Raw genomic sequence first — 21,553 nt, 5'->3', positions numbered from 1 at the left:
TCCCATTTGAAGAATAAGCTCTTCAAATAACCTTAACAATTTTTTTCTGATGAAAGAAGAAATACATACAAAATTCAGAAAATATATAAAAGCATAAAAAAGAAAACAATGATGAACTATAAATTCTTCATCTTATAAGAAATCATCATTTCTTTGATGATTTATTTGATGATTGTATCATTCTTTGATGATTATATATTCTTCCAGATAATTTTGCTTATGTCTTTTTAAAATCAAAGGAAATGTATGAAATGTTTTGTAAACTGCTCTTTAAACTCATGATATATGCTGTACATCTCTCTGTGTTAATAGAGAACCCCATCACATTGTTAATGGCTTTGTAATATTCTATTTGTGTTATTCTTATATGTCTTCACTTTTTACCATTAAAAATAGTTTTGGATCATTCACAGTTATTTAAAAAGTGATCAGTTTGCAGTTTACTTATTATGCATTTCCAATTTAAGATACACCAGAAGCTAACATCCTTCTGAATTTTATAAGAGAAAATAAAGTAATGAATCCTCTGGATGATGAAATTGACAATTATTTGAAAGAATCCATGAATTGTAAGTAACTTTTAAATATTATTTGAATTTTTTAAAGGCCAGAATTTGGGTTTATAAAGTGACTTAGTAAAAGACACTGTATTCTCATTATGTAACTGCTATGTGTGTGCATGCTCAGTCACTTAGTCATGTCCAACTCTTTATGACCCCATGGACTGTAGTCCGCCAGTCTCCCCTGTCCATGGAATTTTCCAGGCAAGAATACTGGAGTGGGTTGTCATTTCCTCCTTCAGGGGATCTTTCTGACCTAGGGATTGGTAACTGCTATACTTCTACTTTAAAAAGGTAGTTTAAAACTTTTGGAGATTTATGTAACCTCTTGCCAATCTGATGAGAGTTAATGACCCTCTCCCTAAAAAAGCAGCTGTAGCCACATATAGAATTTTGTGCAAAATGCCATGTATTCACAGACCCCAGATTGAGGCTTGACTTTAAAAAGGATGCTGTTTGCTGCCATCTGTAGCTTATGCTTAGAATGGGGAAAAGCAGAGGGAGGGCTTAGATCCCCCTGTAACTTCATCCTAAGGGGTGAAATTCTTTCTCATAATCGAGGACACCCAATTCATCTCAGGAGAGTTACAATTCAGTTAATCGAGGAAAAAGTATTCTGCAATCACCTTAACTTGTGAAAGAAGAACTTTGTTATGCATTGCTGGAGGGTGTTTAACACTTCCTTTCTTCATCCTCTCGCTCTGTTTTCTCCTGTGCAGTGCAGCTTGTGGGGGTTCCCCAATCAGGGATTGAGCCCTGGCCCTTGGCAATGAAATCGCCAAGTCCTAACCACTGGACAACCAGGGAATTCCCAACACATTTCCTTTCAATAGCAATCACTAATAGAAAAAACAAAACAAAACTACTGGTTTATAATTATCTTTTTGCCTACAAGAAGGGATAAGCTTAAAGTTGTATTATTTATTAGAATTAAAATAAAGCTACTATTGTTACTTTGGAAGCATTTTTAAATGTCCAGTCGTACAAATGCCATTTCCGGACACTTCCAGGAAGCCCAAAAGTGTTCACTGGGCCTTGAGATGGATTTGCCACACTGTGTCTCAGTCCCTGCCTGTCTCTGAACCTGAAAACGGGGACAAGAACAACAGTGTCTACTCTTGTCTTCTACTCAGAGCCATCAGATTTGAGTGGAGAATATTTTCGTGATCAATGACTCATATCAAAGTAACCACAAAAGTGGTACTTAAGTTTCCCTTTCTTTTATTTCACTGTGGAAACTTTTTTTTTTCCACTGTGGAAACTTCTATCATTAAATTTGCTCAGAGGCAAAAATGAGTTGCAGTATCTTTTAAAATGCTCATTATTCCCATAAAAAACTTATAGGTTGAAACTGATTAGATATTTCAGAATAAAACTATCACAATACTTTCTTTAAAGCTTTTGTTATTTTTAGTTAAAATAATGTTCAATATTTAAAAAGTAAACACAACACAGAATACAGCAAAAACCCAGAAATAAAGAGCTATTTTGGGAAAATCTTCCAATCCATTTTCCAGTGCATATGAACTGACAGCAGGATAAAGACATAAAAGTAAGATAAATAGATACACATAACTGGACCCTTTATTGAAGAAAATTAAATTTCACGTCCCTTTCATGAATCACAGCCTTGTCGTGGGGAAGGGGCTTGCATAACTAAATCCTAAAGGAAATCAACCATGAGTATTCATTGGAAGGACTGATGCTGAAGCTCCAATAATTTGGCCGTCTGTGCTCATGTGAAGAGCTGACTCATTGGAAAAGACCCTGATACTGGGAAAGATTGAAGGCAAGAGGAGAAGGGGGCAGCAGAGGATGAGATGGTTAGATAGCATCACCGACTCAATGGACATGAATTTGAGCAAACTCTAGGAGTTAGTGAAGGACAGAGGAGCCTGGTGTATTGTAGTGCACGGGGTCACAAAGAGTCAGACATGACTTAGTGACTGAACAACAGCAACAAAATTTCATGTGCTTAACAGCAACAAAAGAAAAGAAAGTAGTAAAGCCCTGGAGAACTGGCAACTCCTGTTAAAAGCTTTCTTACTTAAGTAATGTTTGGACCTGTAAGATTCCTCTAAGATTAAGAAAAATAACAAATGACTAATAGATTAATAGTTCTTAGTTTTGTAAATTTTCTTAGAATAACTTTTAAGTTGAAGTATAACATATATGGGCTTCCCAGGTAGCGCTAAGTGTAAAGAACCTGCCTGTCAATGCAGGAGATGCAAGAGAAGCAGGTTCAGACCCTGGGCTGGGTAGATCCCCTGGAGGAGGGTGTGGCAGCTCACTCCGGTATTCTTGCCTGGAGAATCCCATGGACAGAGCAGCCTGGCAAGCTATAGTCCGTAGGGTCTCACAGAGTCAGGCACGACTGAAGTGACTTAGCATGCATGTACTTATCACAAAGAATATGAACAGTAGACAAGAATGAGAGGACAGTACCATGCACCATCGCACAGAGTACGCACCTGTTAATTGCCAGTGCCCATAAGACCCCTCATGCCCACCCAAATGTGATTCTGACTTATTGCACCATAGAAACCACAGATAAATTTAGCCTGTTTTGGAATTTTAACAGTGAAGTTGTATCATAGGACCTCACTCTTGTGTCTGATGTCCTTTGTTCAACATTAGGTCTGTGAGTGCCATCCACACTGCTGTGTGTAGTGTTGTTTTTCGTTGATGTATGCAATTCCATTATATGAATATATCACAATTTATTTCTCTATCTTATTGTTTCCTTCTACAAAATTTTTACTTTCTCTTTGAGTGTGACTTTAGGTGAACCTCTGTCTGTTTTTTCTGTTGTTGTTGTTGGATATACATGTTCCTAGTAGGAATATTGGAGAAGGCAATGGCACCCCATTCCAGTACTCTTGCCTGGAAAATCCCATGGACAGAGGAGCCTGGTGGGCTACAGTCCATGGGGTCGCTAAGAGTCAGACACGACTGAGCGACTTCCCTTTCACTTTTCACTTTCATGCATTGGAGAAGGAAATGGCAACCCACTCCAGTGTTCTTGCCTGGAGAGTCCCAGGGATGGGGGAGCCTGGTGGGTTGCCATCTATGGGGCTGCACAGAGTCAGACACGACTGAAGCGACTTAGCAGCAGCAGCAGCAGCAGCAGCAGTAGGAATATTGCTTTGTCATGCATGTCCACCTTTAAGTGATTCTGCTAAATGGTTTTCCAAAATGTCTGCACCGATTTATACTTCTCCCAGTAGTGTTCAGGAGTTTGAGCTGCTCTACATCCTCACCAATGTTTGTACGGTTAGTCTTTTAAATGGTGAATATTTAGTGGAATCCTACTGTTGTTAAATTTGCATTTACTTAATGATTAATAAGGCCAGTATGTTTATTGTCTCTCTTTATATTCTTTTTGTGAAGTGCTTTTTAAACTCTCTTCCAGGGACTTTTTCCCTGGCAGCCCAGTGGTTAGGAACTCGGTGATTTCACTGTTGTGGCCCAGGTTCAGTCCCTGGTCAAGGAACTAAGATCTGACAAGCTGCATAGTGGGGCCAAAAATACATACATACATACATACATACAATCTCTTCCGCATTTAGAAAATTGAATTGACTTTTTTTAAATTGATTTTTAAGATTCCAATTTAGATATTTTGGTTATGAATCCTTTATCTTCTTATAGATTGCTAGCATCTGCCACTCTATGGCTTACCTTTTCATTCTTTTAATGGACTCTTCTGATGATTAGAAATTATTCATTTTAATAAAGACAAATTTCTCATTATTTTTCTATTTTGCTTATTTTTTAACTTTCATGTCCATTTATATAATAAGTTTTAATGTATCATATATAATAAATCTTTTCTATTACAGAACTTAAACTACTACATATTTTCATTTGAGCTCTGTAGGTTTTCTATTTGGATATAATCCTTTAGAATTCTTAGAATATACTTAGAACTGTAATGACTTTTTCTTTTTTTTAGTAAATACAATAGTTGATGTTTATACAGTTGAACAATTAAAGGTAAAAGCTTTGAAGAATGAAGGAAAAGCTGAACCTTTCTATGGAATTCTTTACGCTTACATTTCTACACTGAACATTGATGACGAAACTACAAAAGTAGTTCGAAATAGATGGTAAGCAACCAAATTACTTTTAGAAATTCATTCTTATAAGAAATAAAAAACAATGATTGGTAATACATTTTAAACTATATGAAAGTTAAAGCTATTCTTTGACATAGTAGTGGTTATGTATTTAAAAGAAATGTATAAATAAATAACACATACTAAAGTTTCCCTAACAAACTGTTTAGACCCAAAGATTCTAATACTCTTTTAAAGTAAAATGTATTTCAATGTGTTTTAGCAATCCAAAAATAGATGATACTGCCAAAACCTTTTAACTGGGATGACAAACTATTGTTTTGTAATGAATTTGAAAATTGTTTTGGTGACATCCTATAGCAATAAAAATAATAGTATTTTAGTAACTTGTTTCATGATAATGAAATGAAATGAATGATGAATGTGATTTCCAACCTCTCCTAAGTCAGTTAGTATCTACTTACATAGAAAAGTAACCTCAAGTAGATTTAATTACCTTAGCTAAAAAATGCTTGGTAAAAAAAAAAAAAAATGCTTGGTAAGAAAACTCTAAAATATTATTGTGAAACTCTCCCTGTAGATTTGTGATTGAAATTTTTATTGACATATTTCTAGATTCCTATGGCACTGTAAGAAATAATAAACTGTATACTTTGTCCAGTTTCCCCCAGTGGTCAAGGATGAAAGTGAAAGTCACTCACTTGTGTCCAACTCTTTGTGACTCCATGGACTATACAGTCCATGGTATTCTCCAGGCCAGAATACTGGAGTGGGTGCCCTTCTCCAGGGGATCTTCCCAACCCAGGGGTCGAACCCAGGTCTCCCCCATTGCAGGCGGATTCTTTACCAGCTGAGCCACCAGGGAAGCCTCCTCCAGGAATGGTAACATTTTGCAAATCTATAGTACCACATCACAGACAATAATGATCTTAATTAAGTTCACTGATCTTATTCAGTTTCCCCAGATTAACATGTATCGAGTGTGTGTGTGTGTGTTAAATTCCATGTAGTTTTATTGCATGTGTAAGTTTGTGTATCAACAGTCAAGAAATTGACTTATGGATTTCTAAAACATTGTGTGATTTGGTATTAAAGTTGAAAAACCTAATGTAAAGGCTGTTGTATAAGGCAGGTGCTTATTTTTTGAAAAATACTCTTTAAAAAGTTTTTGTAAGTTATCACCTCCCTTTTTTCCCCTTCATCTTTAATATTGATATCTGAGGAAAAGTGTCTAATATTTAATTTTAAAATGATCTGTGGCTTATAAGAAAGCAGTGTCTTTAGATCATTCCCTCTCCTTGAGACTTTGAATTAATCTTCCTATTCAAATTGGCTAAAGTAATGCCTGCTTCAGAAATATAGAATAGCATGTAATTTCCCTGGCTCAGACAGTATGGAATCCACCTGCAATGTGGGAGACCTGATTCAATCTCTGGGTTGGGAAGATCCCCTGGAAAAGGGAACGGCAACCCACTCCAGTATTCTTGCCTGGAGAATCCCTAAGGACAGAGGAGCCTGGTGGGCTACAGTCCATGGGGACACAGCTGAGTGACTAAGCACAGCACAGCACATCCCTTAAAGAGAGGAGTGTGTCACTAGCAGTACTGGCAGCATTTAGGGTGTGAGCCTCTCCAGCCCTGGGTGATTCTGTGAATGTGCAGAGGACCTAGTACAGGACAAGTGAGCATTCACAGAACCTAAGCTTTCCAGGTGCAAGACATGATTCCTGCCCTCAAACTCTGAGCCAGGAGATAAGCAGACCTATCTGCAGTAACACCAAATAGGATGTGACAGGGTGTAAGTCCATGCTAAAGTGTAAATTATACGTCTGCTCAGAGAAGGGAGGGGATGGGGCTGGGGTGCAGGAGAGGGAGGCCCCAGTGGGGAGGTGACCCTGGGCAAGAACCCCAGCTTTGGGGAAGGTAGGAGGCAGAACCTTGAAAGGACTGGCTGATCGCGGTTTCAGAAGCAGGAATACTGCAAGTGAGGTTGACCACATAGAGAGCGTGTTTGTTATCCTTTTGCATTGTGCCCTGTTATTTCCTGGGTCTATTTTGTGTCCTACTCAGGGCTGAGCACTCTGTAATTACCAACTCATGTGCTAACTTAGACTAAAAGTCTAAGTAATAGTTCTGCTAAAGATCAGAGCTGTCCCTTAGGGCCTTCACATTTTATCATTGTCTTTGTTTCTTTTCAGTTCTGTCTGTGGTTACATTGTAAATGAAGCATCCAGCACTTGTACAACTTGCAACAAAGATTCTTCGGGATTTAAATCGGTTTTTCTCAGCTTTGATATGCTAATCGACCTTACTGATCACACAGGTACCCTTCATTCCTGTAGTCTCACAGGAAGTGTGGCTGAGGAGACTTTGGGATGCACGGTAAATAATAATACTTAGAAATACTTCCAAATTGAATTCTCTTCCCAAAACATATAAGTTATTTTGGTGAACATTTGATAGAAATTAATTCCTTAATAAAGAGGTCTGGGAAAAATCAATCTTGATTTAAACACACATTGTTTTAATGAATAAAGAATTACATGCTGTATATTAATATCCTAGCTAACATTAACTGTTAGGAATAACAGGAGAGGTCCTTGGTAACAGTGGAGAATATACATGACATTTTATATAGTCAGATAACAGTGGGCAAAAATGAAACCTTGGAGACACTGAGCAGGGTCCTCTGTGAGGAGGGCTTGGTGGTATTTCACCTACTCAGGTGCATAAAATCAGTCTGCCCTGGAGCACAGCAGCAGAGATTAACTTAAACGCTTGGTGTTTCGTTTGATACTTTCATTGTTAGAACCGGCTCTGAAATTTTACCACTGAACTTCAGTGGTGTCCACTTTGTCAAGAGCGGCTTTCTGTGCTGGCCTCTGGCTGGCTTCAGAGATTCAGTTTAGAGCCTGTCTGGCCCCATCTCCTCCATCAAGAGAGTTGAGCTGTAATTACTATGGATAAAATTTCATCTCTAGAGCAAATTTAAGTTTTACATTATTGTCAAAATGAGTTATCTATATATTCTTTGGAAATGTTTAATTTTTTTAATCCAGGTAGATGAGTTTCTTGCAATGACGGATGAACAGAAAACAGCATTAAAGTGGCAATTTCTTTTGGAAAGAAGCAAAATTTATTTAAAAGTTAGTGCACTTTATAATAATTCTATGTAAATAATATAGTATAATATAAATCATACTATTCTATATATTCAATTAATATGAAAATCCCAGAGTATGACCTAGTAAATTAGGGAATTTAGGGTTATTTTTAATAATGTTCAATTCCCAAATGTGCAGAAGGGTTTGGCTACCATAGAAACAGTGAAAATAATCAGGTTTTTTCATATAGCATAAAGAATTACAAGGCTTCCCTGGTGACTCAGGAGTAAAGAATCTGCCTGCAATTCAGGAGACAAAGGAGATGCAAGTGCTATCCCTGGGTTGGGAAGATCCCTTGGAGGAGGGCATGGCAACCCACTCTAGTATTCTTGCCTGGAGAATCCCATGGACAGAGGAGCCTGGCAGGTTACAGTCCATGGGGTCACAAAGAGTTGGACACAACTGAAGTGACTAAGTGGACACGCACACACAAGAATTACAAATGACACAAAAGAAAAAGACCAGCAAAGAAAATATCCATTAATGTTAACATCAAGGCTAGACACTGGGCTTTAGAGTCAGAGCTGGGTGTCCCTGCCCCCATGGGCAGTGATCCTCACTTCAGTGAGTCGTATTCAACAGCATAGTTACATGCTTATGTGCTGGGGTGATAGAGACTCCATTTGAATCCCAGTTCCACCATTCTTCAGCCCATGTGACCTTGGGGAGGTTAATTCTCTAAGCCCCTAATCTGCTGTGATCCTACAAGTCTGGCCAGAGCAGATTCCCGTAGCAATAGCAACACTTCAGTGTTGGAAGGGCACAGGATCTTAGTGTTAAAGATGTAAAAAAGGCAGTGGGATAAACTCCCTTTATTTTACAAATGAGGAAAATAGGACAAGAAATATTGCTTCTTGCCCGAAGTCACTGGTGAGATAGGGCTACCATTTATATTATTCCAGATGTTTTCTCTTCACACTCTAAAACATTTTCAAGCTCTTAAATGAGTTATACCTGTCAATATTTATTGTACTAGAACTTAACATTGAGGAAAACTTTAAATGTATTCACGAGCACACAGTCTTTTAGCAGTCAGAACTGCTATCATCTCATGTCTGGTAGCCTCTTGAAACTACAGTGCACTCTGGTGAAAGAATGCGAGTAAGAAAGGCAGACAGCAATTTCACATTATTATGAAGATAGCTTTGATCAGGGAGAACCTGAAAGAGAACACTGGGTCTGCTCCACCTCAGCTCTGAAGCAGGCTTTCCCATTTCCCAGTGGCTCCTGCCCTTGCAGCCTCAAGCATATCTGAACAGATTGCACACCCAGAGTCACCAATGGCCTTACCAGTATTTCTAGGACCTTGGTTTGAGAATACCCTATCTCTTCCACCACGAGCATGGATCGTCCCAAATACTGTACTCTATTCCCAAGTCGAATATACTCAGATCCCTGCCCGGTTGTATGGTTTCCTTCCAAACAACAGGTGCCAGTTGCTGTGAGTTTCATAAATTTAAATTCATGACACTCTGCTTATATTTTCCAAACTGGATTCAAATATAACAACTGCTCTCAGTTTGTACCTTTCCAAGGAATATGTTAGAAAGATACTTGTCAGGGACTTCCCTGGTCGTCCAGTGGCTAGGTCTCTGTGCTCCCGAAGCGGGGGTCCTGGGTTCAATCCCTGGTCTAGGAACTGGATCCTACATGCCACAGTTTGAATGCTGTAACTAAAGATTCCACATGTTGCAACTAAGATGTGAGTCAGCCAAATAAATAAATAAATGTCTCTAAAAAAAGATATTGTCATATTTAACAAAGATTTAAAGCAGATAGTGATTATATCACAAAATGTAATAAGGATTATGAGACAAATATAATTTAAATTGTTATAAAAGTTAGAATATGTAATTAAAAAAATAAGAACTTATATTTCTCTGCAAATAAGATAAAAACAAAGGATTTCCATATAGGACATTTTGTGTATTTATCATATTTCAATAAAAAATAATGGCTACTTAAAATTATTCATTTGGAGGGATTTCAAACTGTTACTCATTTTAATGTTTTAAAACATATAGTGTCACAAAATGTAATCAAGATTATGAGACTCATACAATTTCAATTGTTATAAATGAGAACGTGGAATTTAAAAATTTAATTGTCATAAGTGTGACATCATTATTCATAAACTGTGTCATGATATCGGATCTGCTCTAACAGACCATGTCATTGCTGCGTGTTCATGTCTGTCATAGCTGGTGGTCTGAACACACTTTAAGTCCTTTTTCTACTTGTTGGATTTGATATCTCAACTTTCTTACCTGAGAGAAACATCATGAAAAAATGACCTGGATTCTTAGAAAATCACTGTCAGAAACCAGATCCATAATCTTTCTCCCAACTCTACCTGAGACTGGAACTCTTTCCATTGTCTTACAACTTTAATTGAAGTTTTTGTTCACATATTAAACAAAACTCATTGCTGTTCTCTGTTTGTGGTCATTGGTTTTCAGTTTTATATACCAGGTGATTTTTAAAACTCTCTCTTTTTTCTTCTTGCAGTTTTTTATATCGCACAGAGCGAGGGGTGGACTGAGAGTGAGTGTGCTTTCGTGTAAGCTTGCAGATTCTATTGAGGCAAGTAGGAACTTGTCTGGACAAGGAAGTGTTCAAAACTAGATACAGTTTTAAACTCTGGAAAAGAATATGCATTTTAACCACCTTGAAAGTGGGAAATGAGTTTGAAAATTACAGATATAATTGTATCTTGTTCAAATGTGGTGAGAATGTTTCTGTAAATTGTCCTTCTGTTGCCCCCTAGAGTTGACTCCAGGTGAATCCTAAAATCTCCCTCTTATTTAAGCTCATTTCTTAGAAGCCTTTTTCTATTGGCTTGGCCCTCTCTCTTCCCAAGCTGGAAAATGGTTGCATGAATTAATAAACAAGTTTACTCTCCCACAAACACAATGATTTATTTTCTTAAACCCCTTTCCCCTCTGTCTTGTCTTCTTGGAGAAAGATCAGAACCTCCACAAATGCCTTGGCCCCGTCTCAGACCACTTGGCTGGAGTCGATGGGCGTGTATGGCACATTCTCCCTGTGCCAGGTGGGGACAGCAGACGTCCATGGGCAATGCTGTGCAGCTGCTTTACATGCTGTAGAGCTTTTCTAATCTGTTGCCTTCTCTGATGACACATCAGAGCTAGCCAAAGCTTGTGAAGGCTTGCTGACTCAGGCTTGACACCCGTGGGTCTGAATCAACTGGGAGGAGATCAGCTTCAGAAGTTTCATGAGCGGTGCTGAGTCCTGGGAACTTGCAGGCGTGGGAGACTTCTTGGCTTTGGCTGGACATGGCTCCACTCCAGCTGCCTTTGCAGCAGCCCCAGAGCACTCTACTCAGCCCACACCATCTCCAGTCACAGGTCTCTTACTTCGAGGCACAGACCCGTCACCACGGTCAGTGTTGATCCAAGGTGTGGGAGGTTTGGCCAACGTAATTTGAATCTGGTGATTTAAAGATCACCACCTACCACCTACTGCAGGAGTGACAAAAAGAAAAAGTAAGTATACGAAATTCCTTTGTAAGTCTGGTGTTCTGGTGTTGGGAGATAAACTTATCTTGTTGTAGGGTTTTCTCTGGCTTTTACCATGTGAGACCATGGGGGAGGGATATGAGTTGACCCCCAGTGTGCCCAAATTGTGGTGATAAATGAAGTAATTAAGGACGTGGCCATAGGTATGCAGATATCAAGTGTACTTGATGAAGGGCTTCTTTCCTTTCCCCTGTGGGGAGGGGGTGAGTGTGTTTATCAGGGTGACTGTGAAGGTGGACAGGGAGGGAAGGAAGGCAGGAAAGAGAGCTGTGTGGGGTGAGAATGCTTGGCCCAAACAGTGTGTCCAGAGTTGCTGTGCCAGGCCTGCTAGGGCCCTGACCTCTAGCAGCACGCCCCAGAGTGCCAACACCTGGGTCAGCATTCCCAGAGTAGGCACATACGCAGTGCCCAGGGCCCCTAACCAAGGCCTGTGAGGGCTCTGTGTGACCTCCTCACTGCTACCATGGTAACCTCTCAGTCCACTAGCATTTAACCAAGGAGACACCATGCCTGTCACCAGAGGGACATCACAGTCACTTATTTCTTCTGATGAAGTAGGAATCTATAGGGCTAGCTGTCAAGCTGCACTGAATCAGAGGTGCTTCACAAGGCTTAACTTACGCATTTACGGAATGAAGGCTACAAACTGTCAACATCTAAAACTGGGCTTTTTTAGCTGAATATAGGCACTTAAGTAAAAGAAAGAAGCTTTCTGCCCTGTCAACACAAAGTCCACAACCCCTCTGCCCAGAATCTGCTTTTCTGCTGCTCTCCAGAAGCTGCTCTTCCTGATCCTAGTGACTTTTATCTGCATTTTCTATATTGCTCTATAAACAGTTGGATGACTGTGATTTTTCCTAATCTTCTATGAGTGGTTCATTTAAGCACAATATTCCTTTCCTAATTCTGCTTTGGTGAGTGTTTTGTTTTGTTTTGTTTTACAATATGCTGTACATACATTTATCCACCTTTTACTCTTCTTGAGGAACCTGGAGCTGTTTTTGTCTTTTTAAAAAATATTTGTTTGGCTTCATTGGGTCTTAGTTGTGTCATGTGGGATCGGGTTCCTTACTTGTGGCATGTGGGCTTTGCTGCCCCACGACAGGTGGGATCCTAGTTCCCTGACCAGGGATCCAACCCACGTCCCCTGCATTGCAAAGCAGATTTTTAACCACCGGGGAAGTCCTTGTTTTTGCTTTTCAAATATTTTTATTATAAAGTTTTACATGTTTATTGTAGAAAAATTAGAGGAAATAATAGATAACTCCTCCCCCCAAAAGAAAGATAAAAGAAAACCCATAATCTCCATTCCCAAATTTTTTTAACTGGTAGGAAACATTCTTTTATTATGCATGTTTTTTTAAATTGTGGTAAAATATACATTACATAAAATGTATCATTCTAACCATTTTTAAGAGTATGATTTGAGTGGCAATAAGTACATTCACAATTTTGTATAAACATCACCACTCTCTATTCCAGAAGATTTTAATCATCATGAATTGAAATTCTGTACTCATTAAGATACAGTAACTCCCATTTGCCCCTACCCTCGTCTCCAGCAATCTGTAATATACTCAGTCTCTATGACTCTAACTATTCTAAGTACCTGGTACACAGGGAATCTTGCAGCACTTGTCCTTTTGTGGCTACCTTGTTTTTCTGAGGATAATGTTTTCAAGGTTCATCCATGTTACAACGAGTCAGAATTTCATTCCTTTTTGTGGCTGAGTAGTATGTATGAATTGGATAAATTCACCACCTTTTGTTTATTTATTCATGTCTTGGTGGACAGTTGGGCTGTTGCACCTTTTGGCTATTATGATTAGCCAACCATGGCTGCCATGAACATTTGTGTACAGGCATCCCACATTTCTGTAAATGTCTTTCCTGACTTTTTAAAAAATCATCTCTTTATCCATCTTTCTATGTTAAAGCATGTAATTTATAAAATTAAACCAAAAATATGATTTACAAATACGGGTTATACTATAATCTACTTTTATACTTAATAATTTATAATAAATTTTTCATGCTGTTAAATATTCTACACAGTTTCAATGACTGCCCATTATTTTATTATATGAGCATAGGATAGTGAATGGCTTCCCAGGTGGCTCAGTGGTAAAGAATATACCTGTCGATGCAGGAGATGCAGGAGACACAAGTTCGATCCCTAGGTGCGGAAGTTCCCCTGGAGGAGGAAATGGCAACCCACTCCAGTATTCTTGCCTGGAGAATCCCAAGGACAGAGGAGCCTGGCAGGTGATAGTCCATAGGGTCACAAAGAGTCAGACACAACTGAGCATGTATAAAATAGTGAATGTAATCAATGTGATAACACTTGACACTTAAAATGTTTCCCACTTTTTGCATTATTTATTACAAATAATGACCATAGCTAAATCTTTGGCCACATTCTTAATTATTTCCCTGGGGTAAGTAAGTTTCTAGATTATTAAGTTGCTGCAATAATGTCACATTATTGAATGTGATGGATTTTGTGATAAGCACTTTATCTTATCTGGTTTATGCAGTTACTGTTATTTTGCCCATTTTATAGATGGGACATGAAGGCCAAGTTAGAGGAGGTAGATTTGGAGGTGGCTAAGTGGACAGGCTCTGTGGCTGCAGGCTCAAACCCCAGTTGATACTCCCAGGATGGGCCCTAGCTCTGAGATTCTCCAAGTTTGTGGTTCCCCTCCAGTAAATGGGGATAATAATACCAACTCCTGTTGGCAACTGTTAAGACTAAGACAGAGTTTTACCAAGAGAATGCACTGGTCATAGCAAATATCCTCTTCCAACAACACAAGAAATGACTCTACAGATGGACATCACCAGATGGTCAATACTGAAATCAGATTGATTATATTCTTTGCAGCCAAAGATGGAGAAGCTGTATACAGTCAGCCAAAAAAAAGGGGGGGTGGGGGGAGCTGACTGTGGCTCAGATCATGAACTCCTTATTGCCAAATTCAGACTTAAGTTGAAGAAAGTAGGAAAACCACTAGACCATTCAGGTATGACCTAAATCAAATCCCTTATGATTAGACAATAGATGTGACAGATGGATTCAAGGGATTAGATCTGATAGAGTGAGTGCCTGAAGAACTATGGACAGGGGATTGTGACATTGTATAGGAGACAGTGATCAAGACCGTCCCCAAGAAAAAGAAATGCAAAAAAGCAAAAGGGTTATCTGAGGGGGACTTAAAAATAGCTGAGAAAAGAACAGAAGCTGAAGGCAAAGGAGAAAAGGAAAGATATACCCATCTGAATGCAGAGTTCCTAAGAAAGCAAGGAGAGATATGAAAGCCTTCCTCGGTGATCAGTGCAAAGAAATAGAGGAAAACAACAGAATGGGAAAGACTAGAGATCTCTTCAAGAAAATTAGAGATACCAAGGGAACATTTCATGCAAAGATGGGCACAATAAAGGACAGAAATGGTATGGACCTAACAGAAGCAGAAGATATTAAGAAGAGGTGGCAAGAATACACAGAAGAACTGTACAAAGAAGATCTTGATGACCCTTGATAACCACAATGGTGTGATCAGTCACCTAGAGCCAGACATCCTGGAGTCCAAAGACAAGTGGGCCTTGAGAAGCATCACTATAAATAAAGCTAGTGGAGATGATGTAATTCCAGCTGAGCTATTTCAAATCCTAATAAACAATGCTGTTAAAGTGCTGCACTCAATATGCCAGCAAATTTGGAAAACTCAGCAGTGGCCACGGGACTGGAAAAGGTCAGTTTTCATTCCAACCCCAAAGAAAGGCAATGTCAAAGAATGTTCAGACTAACGCACAATTGCACTCATCTCACATGCTAGTAAAGTAATGCTCAAAATTCTCTAAGCCAGGCTTCAACGGTATGTGAGCGGTGAACTTCCAGATGTTCAAGCTGAATTTAAAAAGGCAGACGAACCAGAGATAAAATTGCCAACATCTGTTGGATCATCGAAAAAGCAAGAGAGTTCCAGGAAAACATCTACTTCTGCTTTATTGACTATGCCAAAGTCTTTGATTGTGTGGATCACAACAAACTGGAAAGTTCTTCAAGAGATGGGAATACCAGACCACCTGACCTGCCTCCTGAGAAATCTGTATGCAGGTCAAGAAGCAACAGTTAGAACTGGACTTGGAACAACATACTGGTTCCAAATTAGGAAAGGAATACGTCAAAGCTGTATACTGTCACCCTGCTTATTTAACTTATATGCAGAATACATCATGCAAAATGATGGGCTGGATGAAGCACAAGCTGGAATCAAGATTTCCAGGAGAAATATCAATAACCTCAGATATGCTGATGACACCACCCTTATGGCGAAAGTGAAGAACTAAAGAGCCTCTTCATGAAAGTGAAAGAGGAGAGTGAAAAAGCTGGCTTAAAACTCAACATTCAAAAAACTAAGATCATGGCATCTGGTCCCATCACTTCATGGCAAATAGATGGGGAAACAATGGAAACAGTGAGAGACTTTACTTCCTTGGGCTCCAAAATCACTGTAGATGGTGACTGCAGCCATGAAATTAAAAGATGCTTGCTCCTTGGAAGAAAAGCTATGACCTAGACAGCATATTAAAAAAGAGACACTACTTTGCCAACAAAGGTCTGTCTAGTCAAAGCTTTGGTTTTTCCAGTAGTCATGTATGGATGTGAGAGTTGGACCATAAAGAAAGCTGAGCACTGAAGAATTGATGCTTTTGAACTGTGGTGTTGGAGAAGACTCTTGAGAGTCCCTTGGACTGCAAGGAGATCCAACCAGTCAATCCTAAAGGAAATCAACCCTGAATATTCACTGGAAGGACTGATTGAAGCTGAAGGTCCGATAATTTGACCACCTGGTATGAAGAACTGACTCACTGGAAAAGACCCTGATGCTGGGAAAGATTGAAGGCAGGAAGAGAAGGGGACAACAGAGGATGAGATGGTTGCATGGCATCATCATGTCATGGTTGATGGACATGAGTTTGAGCAAGCTCTGGGAGTTGGTGATGGACAGGGAAGCCTTGCATGCTGCAGTCCAAGGGATCTCAAAGAGTCGTACATGACTGAGCAACTGAACTAAACTGAAGACTAAATAAGTTAGTGTATGTAAAATGCTTAGACTCAAGTACTTAGTATATAATCAGTATCAGTAATATAAATGTCGAGGTATAGCAATTTCATTGGCATTCATATGTGGCAATATATTTGTTGTATTAAGTCTATTCTGCTTTTACAGCTTGAATTTTAGATTACAATTACTTTTCTCTCCCTTTAGAATGCAAGAAGATTTTAACATATGAATTAACTGTATTGTAAAGAAATATAAAACTTCCTTGAAACCAGATACTGAACCAGCATCTACACCAAAGATGTGCCCAACAGATGTTGTTAAAGAGATAACTGTGTATAAATACATGAAAAGATGTCAGCTTCACTATTTTTAAAAATATTTATTTATTTATGGCCGTGCTGGGTCTCTTTGGCTGCACGCGGGCTTTCTCTAGTTCTGGCAAGTGGAGGCTTCTCTTCGTTGCAGTGCACTGCGGTGGCTTCTCTTGTGGCGCTCAGGCTCCAGGCATGTGGCTCAGTAGTTGTGTCATATGGGCCCAGCTGCTCCTCAGCATGAGGGAACCTCCCAGACGAGGGATCAAACTAGCGTCCCCTGCACTGGCAGGCAGACTTCCAACCACTGGACCACCAGGGAAGTTCCAGTTTCCCTATTAATCAAAGAAATACAAATTAAAAAGACCACAGCCACAATACCCAGTGTTGACTAAGGTGTGGGCGAAAAGGTTTTCTTTAACACTCTTGTTAAGTACAAATTATTATATCCTTTCCCTTAGGCAATTGGGCAAAAAGTATCAAAATGTAAAGTACAAACTATTTAATCAGTTTCACTTCTAAGACTTTTCCTAAGGAAATAAACAAGTGTGAACTGTTGTGTATGGAGGATATTCCTTGCATCATTGTTTCTAGTAGCAAAGCATTAGAAACCTGTGTAACATCTAGGGGAGTATTGGGCTCCACCCAGATCTCTGGTAGGCACCTAACCCTCAACTTCTATGAAGGTTGGAGAATTACCCTGGGGGAAGTTACGGGAGAAGTGAAAATTGAAAGTGAAATAGTCATTCAGTGTGGGACACTTTGCGACCCTATGGCACACAAGGTGAGGGGTGGGAGGAGAGAGAATGAACATAGCAAATGTCAGCAATTGTTGAATTTAATGCAGGGTGTATGGAGTTTGTTGCATTAGTCTCTCAATTTCATAGTAGGTTTAAATTTATTCAAAATAAAAGTTGAGGAAAATGTAGTTTCTGAGTATTAGGACTATTGTGATTTTACCAACATCAGGAATTGTGAGAATTGGTGTCTCTCTTTGATTCTTGCAGCCAGGGAGTTTGTGTGCTGCACCTGCGATGCTGACAGCAACCGTCTGTGACAAAGCTTGTGCCACCACTGGAGTGAACACTGATACTGGGGGCTCCGTACATTCTCTGGGTGCTGGCTTGTCCACCCAAGGGCCACATGCAGACACTACTCCTGCCGTACCTTTAGCTTGCTTTCAGATCTGTCAGCTTTGGTAGACTTGATTCAGTTGGACCTTGTATCTGATAGTTTTACTAATAAACTCTCAATAAAAGCACACCCTTGATTCAGCTCTTCCACTTAGGGGAACCTAGCCAAAGGACAAAGTCTATTAAAACTTTCTGGCTTCTTTTGGTTATTAAGGTTCCGTGTGCTCATGCATGCTCAGTCACTTCTGACTCTTTGCGAGCCCACAGACTGTAGCCCACCAACCTCCTCTGTCCATAGAATTTTCCAGGCAAGGGTACTGAAGTGGGTTGCCATTTCCTACTCCAGGGTATCTTCCTGACCCAGAGATTGAATCCGCGTCTTCTGCCTTGGCAGGCCGATTCTTTACCACTGAGCCCCTGGGACGCCTCCTTAGCCAAAGGGAACAACTACCAGCAAATAGTTAAAGATGATCTCAGCTGCCAGAAACGGAGGGCTGACTTCACAGCAAGCAGTCACTGAAAATAGTTCAGAAATGTGCCAATATGGGAAGACCGTTCATACTGTATGGTATGAACAAATTTTATTTAAAAGATCACAATTACATCTGCAGATTTGGAAGAATGCACACCAAAAGCTTAACTTGGACCATCTTTGGGTGTATGGAATTTAGGGTGTTCTGGCTTTTTGGCTTATGCATAATTTCTGAATCTTCTATTAAAAATATATATTGCTTAAGCATTTAAAAAAGAACTCTTATTAAAAGATAAAAGGGAGTTCCCTGGTTGCCTAGTGGTTAGACTTCTGGGCTTTTGCTACTGTATCTCGGATGCAGTCAAAAACAAAAAAGATAAAGGAAGATTGTTGTTATTGTTCAGTCACTAAATTGTGTCCAACTCCAGGTGAAGAGGAAAGAAGATAGTGTGATGTTTTAGAAACAAATCCAACTCTGACACTTCCTCATAATAAATTATAAATTGGGGCTTTCAGAAGACTTAAATGTTTGAACTTTCTAATGTATCTACTTCAAAGATGCAGCCTGGAGTGTGGTCACAACTTTAGGTTTTCCACACTTAGAATGAAAAAACAAGGTCCCAGTGTATAGCACAGGGAACTTTATCCAATCTCCTGGGGTAAACCATAATGGAATGTATATATGAGTAAATCTGAAGCACTTTGCTGTATAGCAGAGATTGGCACAACATTATGAATCACTATATGCTAAAAAACGGGGGGGAAAAAGACTTCAGGTTTCTATCTTGGGATGGCTGTGTTACATTATGGCTCTGCCACTTCAGGCTGGCTAATCCCTGTCTCTGTAACAGGGATGGTAGTAATAGTACCAGCTTTGTTGAGGATTAAATACTACACAGAAAACTCTTGGCACAGTGCCTAGTAGTACTAAGTGCTCAATAAGCGTTAGGAGCTAGCAGGTGCCTTCTGTTCAGGTTAACAGCAGGAGCCCCTGCCTAAGCCTAAAGGACTCCACCAGGCACTCTGACAGCTGTGCACCTCACCTAGTATTTTGCAGAGAAGGGTGTGTGAGTGCTCAGTTGTGTCTGACTCTTTGCGACCCCATGAACTGTAGCCTGCCAGGCTCCTTTGCCCATGGGATTCTCCAGGCAAGAGTACTGGAGTGGGTTGCCATACCCTCCTCCAGCGGATCTTCCCCAATGAGGGATCCAACCCACGTCTCCTGCATTAGCAGGCAGATCCTTTACCCCTGAGCTACCTGGAAAACCCAGAGAAGGGGGCAGGGGAAAGTAAAAGCAGCACTCCCAGGCCATTTTACTTCCCTGAAGCTTCCTTATCACGGGGTGTGAGGTACAGGTGCTGGTCAACTCTGTTAATAAAGCACAGCGCTCAGGAAACCAAAGGCCAAAGACCAAGGTCTGAAGCTCCTTAGTGAGGATGTGTCCCTCATAACCACTACTGGGGGGAAAAAGTACACTTTTAGACCACACAAAAGATAGCATTATTTATTTAGGAAACAACAGTTTAAAAATTATCCCCCAAACTCAGACTCTATGGGCCAGAATACACACCCTAACTAAATGAGTGAGGTCTTCATTAATTGCTCACTTATTAAATAAAACTTTAAGTTAACTGACTATGTGGAGTAGTGTTTCTCCATATTTCCGTGATAAGAATCACTTGGAGTGCCAGAGATTGAGTCCATTAAATAACACATTGCGCCTGGGATGGTCCAGTAATTGGACATTTTTATTTTTACAAATACCTCCCGATGGTTTTCACGATCATAAAGGAACTTTGGGAAACCCTGATGAAACGTGTTTTTCCACTTCCTTTGCAGATTTTAAGTCTTGACCACGTGGTCCTTGAGTGACCCACTGAAAAGTCTAATCCAGTCCAGTTTTAGAAAAAGAAAGTAAGTCTTTTGAACATCTTGATTTCCTGTTTCCTAGGAGACACTGTTTTGCATTTCCATTTCTGGCCCAGCTCGTCTAGGTCAGGTTTTCTCCGAGGGTCCATCTTCCTTGGGTTGAGGCATAGCAACCCAATCATTTTTAAAAATTGGTTTCTTATTAAAGGATTGTCACGTTTAGTTAAATAACCGTTGCTTGATTTTGTCTCTCGTTTCCTTTCCCCCTGAAACGTATGTTAAGAAGTTAGGGTGCTTTGTATAATATCCACTCAATATTCTGGCCTCTCCACCTTAAACTTCATACTGAGGACGCCATGTATGCCGGCCTGGATCTCATCATTTTCTTTAACGGGTCCCACTCCCTTTGGCGTCCCGGTCAAGATAATATCTCCTTCTTCCAAGGTCATGATCTTAGAAACGTAGCTGATGATGTAGGGGATGGAAAAAATCATGGAGGATGTCTCACCCTCCTGCCTGAGTTCGCCGTTGACCTTGAGCCAGAGCTTCAGGTTGTGAGGGTCAGGGATCTTCTCTTTGGGCACGAAGGCACTGACCGGGCAGGAGGCCGTGAAACTCTTGGCCAGAGTCCAGGGCAGCCCCTTCTTCTTGCACTCGTCTTGCACGTCCCTGGCGGTCATGTCCAGGCACAGGGCATAGCCGGCCACGTAGTCCATGGCCGCGGCCTCCGAGACGGCGCGGCAGCGCTTGCCCATCACCACGGCGAGCTCGAGCTCGTGATGCAGGTTGCGGGTGTAGGCGGGCACGAGCACCGGCGAGCCCTCGGGGGCGTAGGCGGTGGACGGCTTCAGGAAGAGCACCGGCTCGCTGGGCGCGGCGCTCTGCATCTCCCGGACGTGGTCCGCGTAGTTCCGGCCCACGCACACGATGTTCTTCCCCCACTCCCAGAAGCGGGACAGCGGCCTGCTGGCGGCCATGCTCCTGCCTGCTGCATGGAGTCACGTGGACCCCACCCGGCCGGCCACGGACGCCGACGGCTGGCCGGAGAGGACCAATTACCTCGGGGCGCCGGACCGCGGACTCCACCGGGTGCCCGGAAGTCGCGGCGCTCGTCCTGTAGGCAGCGGCTGTCCAGTGGCTGCCCCGGGGCTGCCAGGCCCGGTCCCCGCAGAGAGGCGGCGGCTGGAGCAGGTGCCTCTCGGATCGCCCTCAGGTCCTCAGCGGGGCAGGGTCAGGTGTGGACGCGGGCGCTGATTGGCCGGGGGACAGGGCGAGCGGCGGACACGGGCTGGGACGCGGGCGCTGATTGGCCGGGGGGAGGGGCGGGCGGCGGGCACGGGCTGGGACGCGGGCGCTG

General features: G+C 41.0%; 2 protein-coding genes across 2 annotated transcripts in view; one reads left to right on the top strand and one right to left on the bottom strand.

The window, feature by feature from the left end:
• Positions 1-17,982, top strand: part of MEIOB (meiosis specific with OB-fold) — a 43,490-nt gene extending 25,508 nt beyond the window's left edge. The window contains exons 10-14 of the mRNA XM_061400745.1: positions 468-569; positions 4,516-4,669; positions 6,837-7,020; positions 10,311-11,308; positions 17,729-17,982. Coding sequence (XP_061256729.1) covers positions 468-569; positions 4,516-4,669; positions 6,837-7,020; positions 10,311-10,427 — 557 coding nt within the window. The 3' untranslated portion in view covers positions 10,428-11,308; positions 17,729-17,982. The remainder of the gene's footprint in view (positions 1-467; positions 570-4,515; positions 4,670-6,836; positions 7,021-10,310; positions 11,309-17,728) is intronic.
• A 1,835-nt stretch (positions 17,983-19,817) lies between these two features.
• FAHD1 (fumarylacetoacetate hydrolase domain containing 1) lies at positions 19,818-21,447 on the bottom strand. Its single transcript, XM_061400763.1, has one exon. The coding sequence runs from the start codon at positions 21,171-21,173 to the stop codon at positions 20,508-20,510; it is 666 nt and encodes a 221-aa protein (XP_061256747.1). The 5' UTR covers positions 21,174-21,447; the 3' UTR covers positions 19,818-20,507.
• Positions 21,448-21,553: the final 106 nt, after the last annotated feature.

This window comes from Bos javanicus, chromosome 25, assembly GCF_032452875.1.
Source record: "Bos javanicus breed banteng chromosome 25, ARS-OSU_banteng_1.0, whole genome shotgun sequence".
Taxonomy (NCBI): domain Eukaryota; kingdom Metazoa; phylum Chordata; class Mammalia; order Artiodactyla; family Bovidae; genus Bos; species Bos javanicus.
Note: the sequence above shows the minus strand (reverse complement) of the source record. Positions and strands in the feature narration are given on the sequence as shown.

Coding starts and splice junctions, on each gene's coding strand:
- FAHD1 (XM_061400763.1), bottom strand. CDS start 21,173: ATGGCCGCCAGCAGGCCGCTGTCCCGCTTCTGGGAGTGGGGGAAGAAC.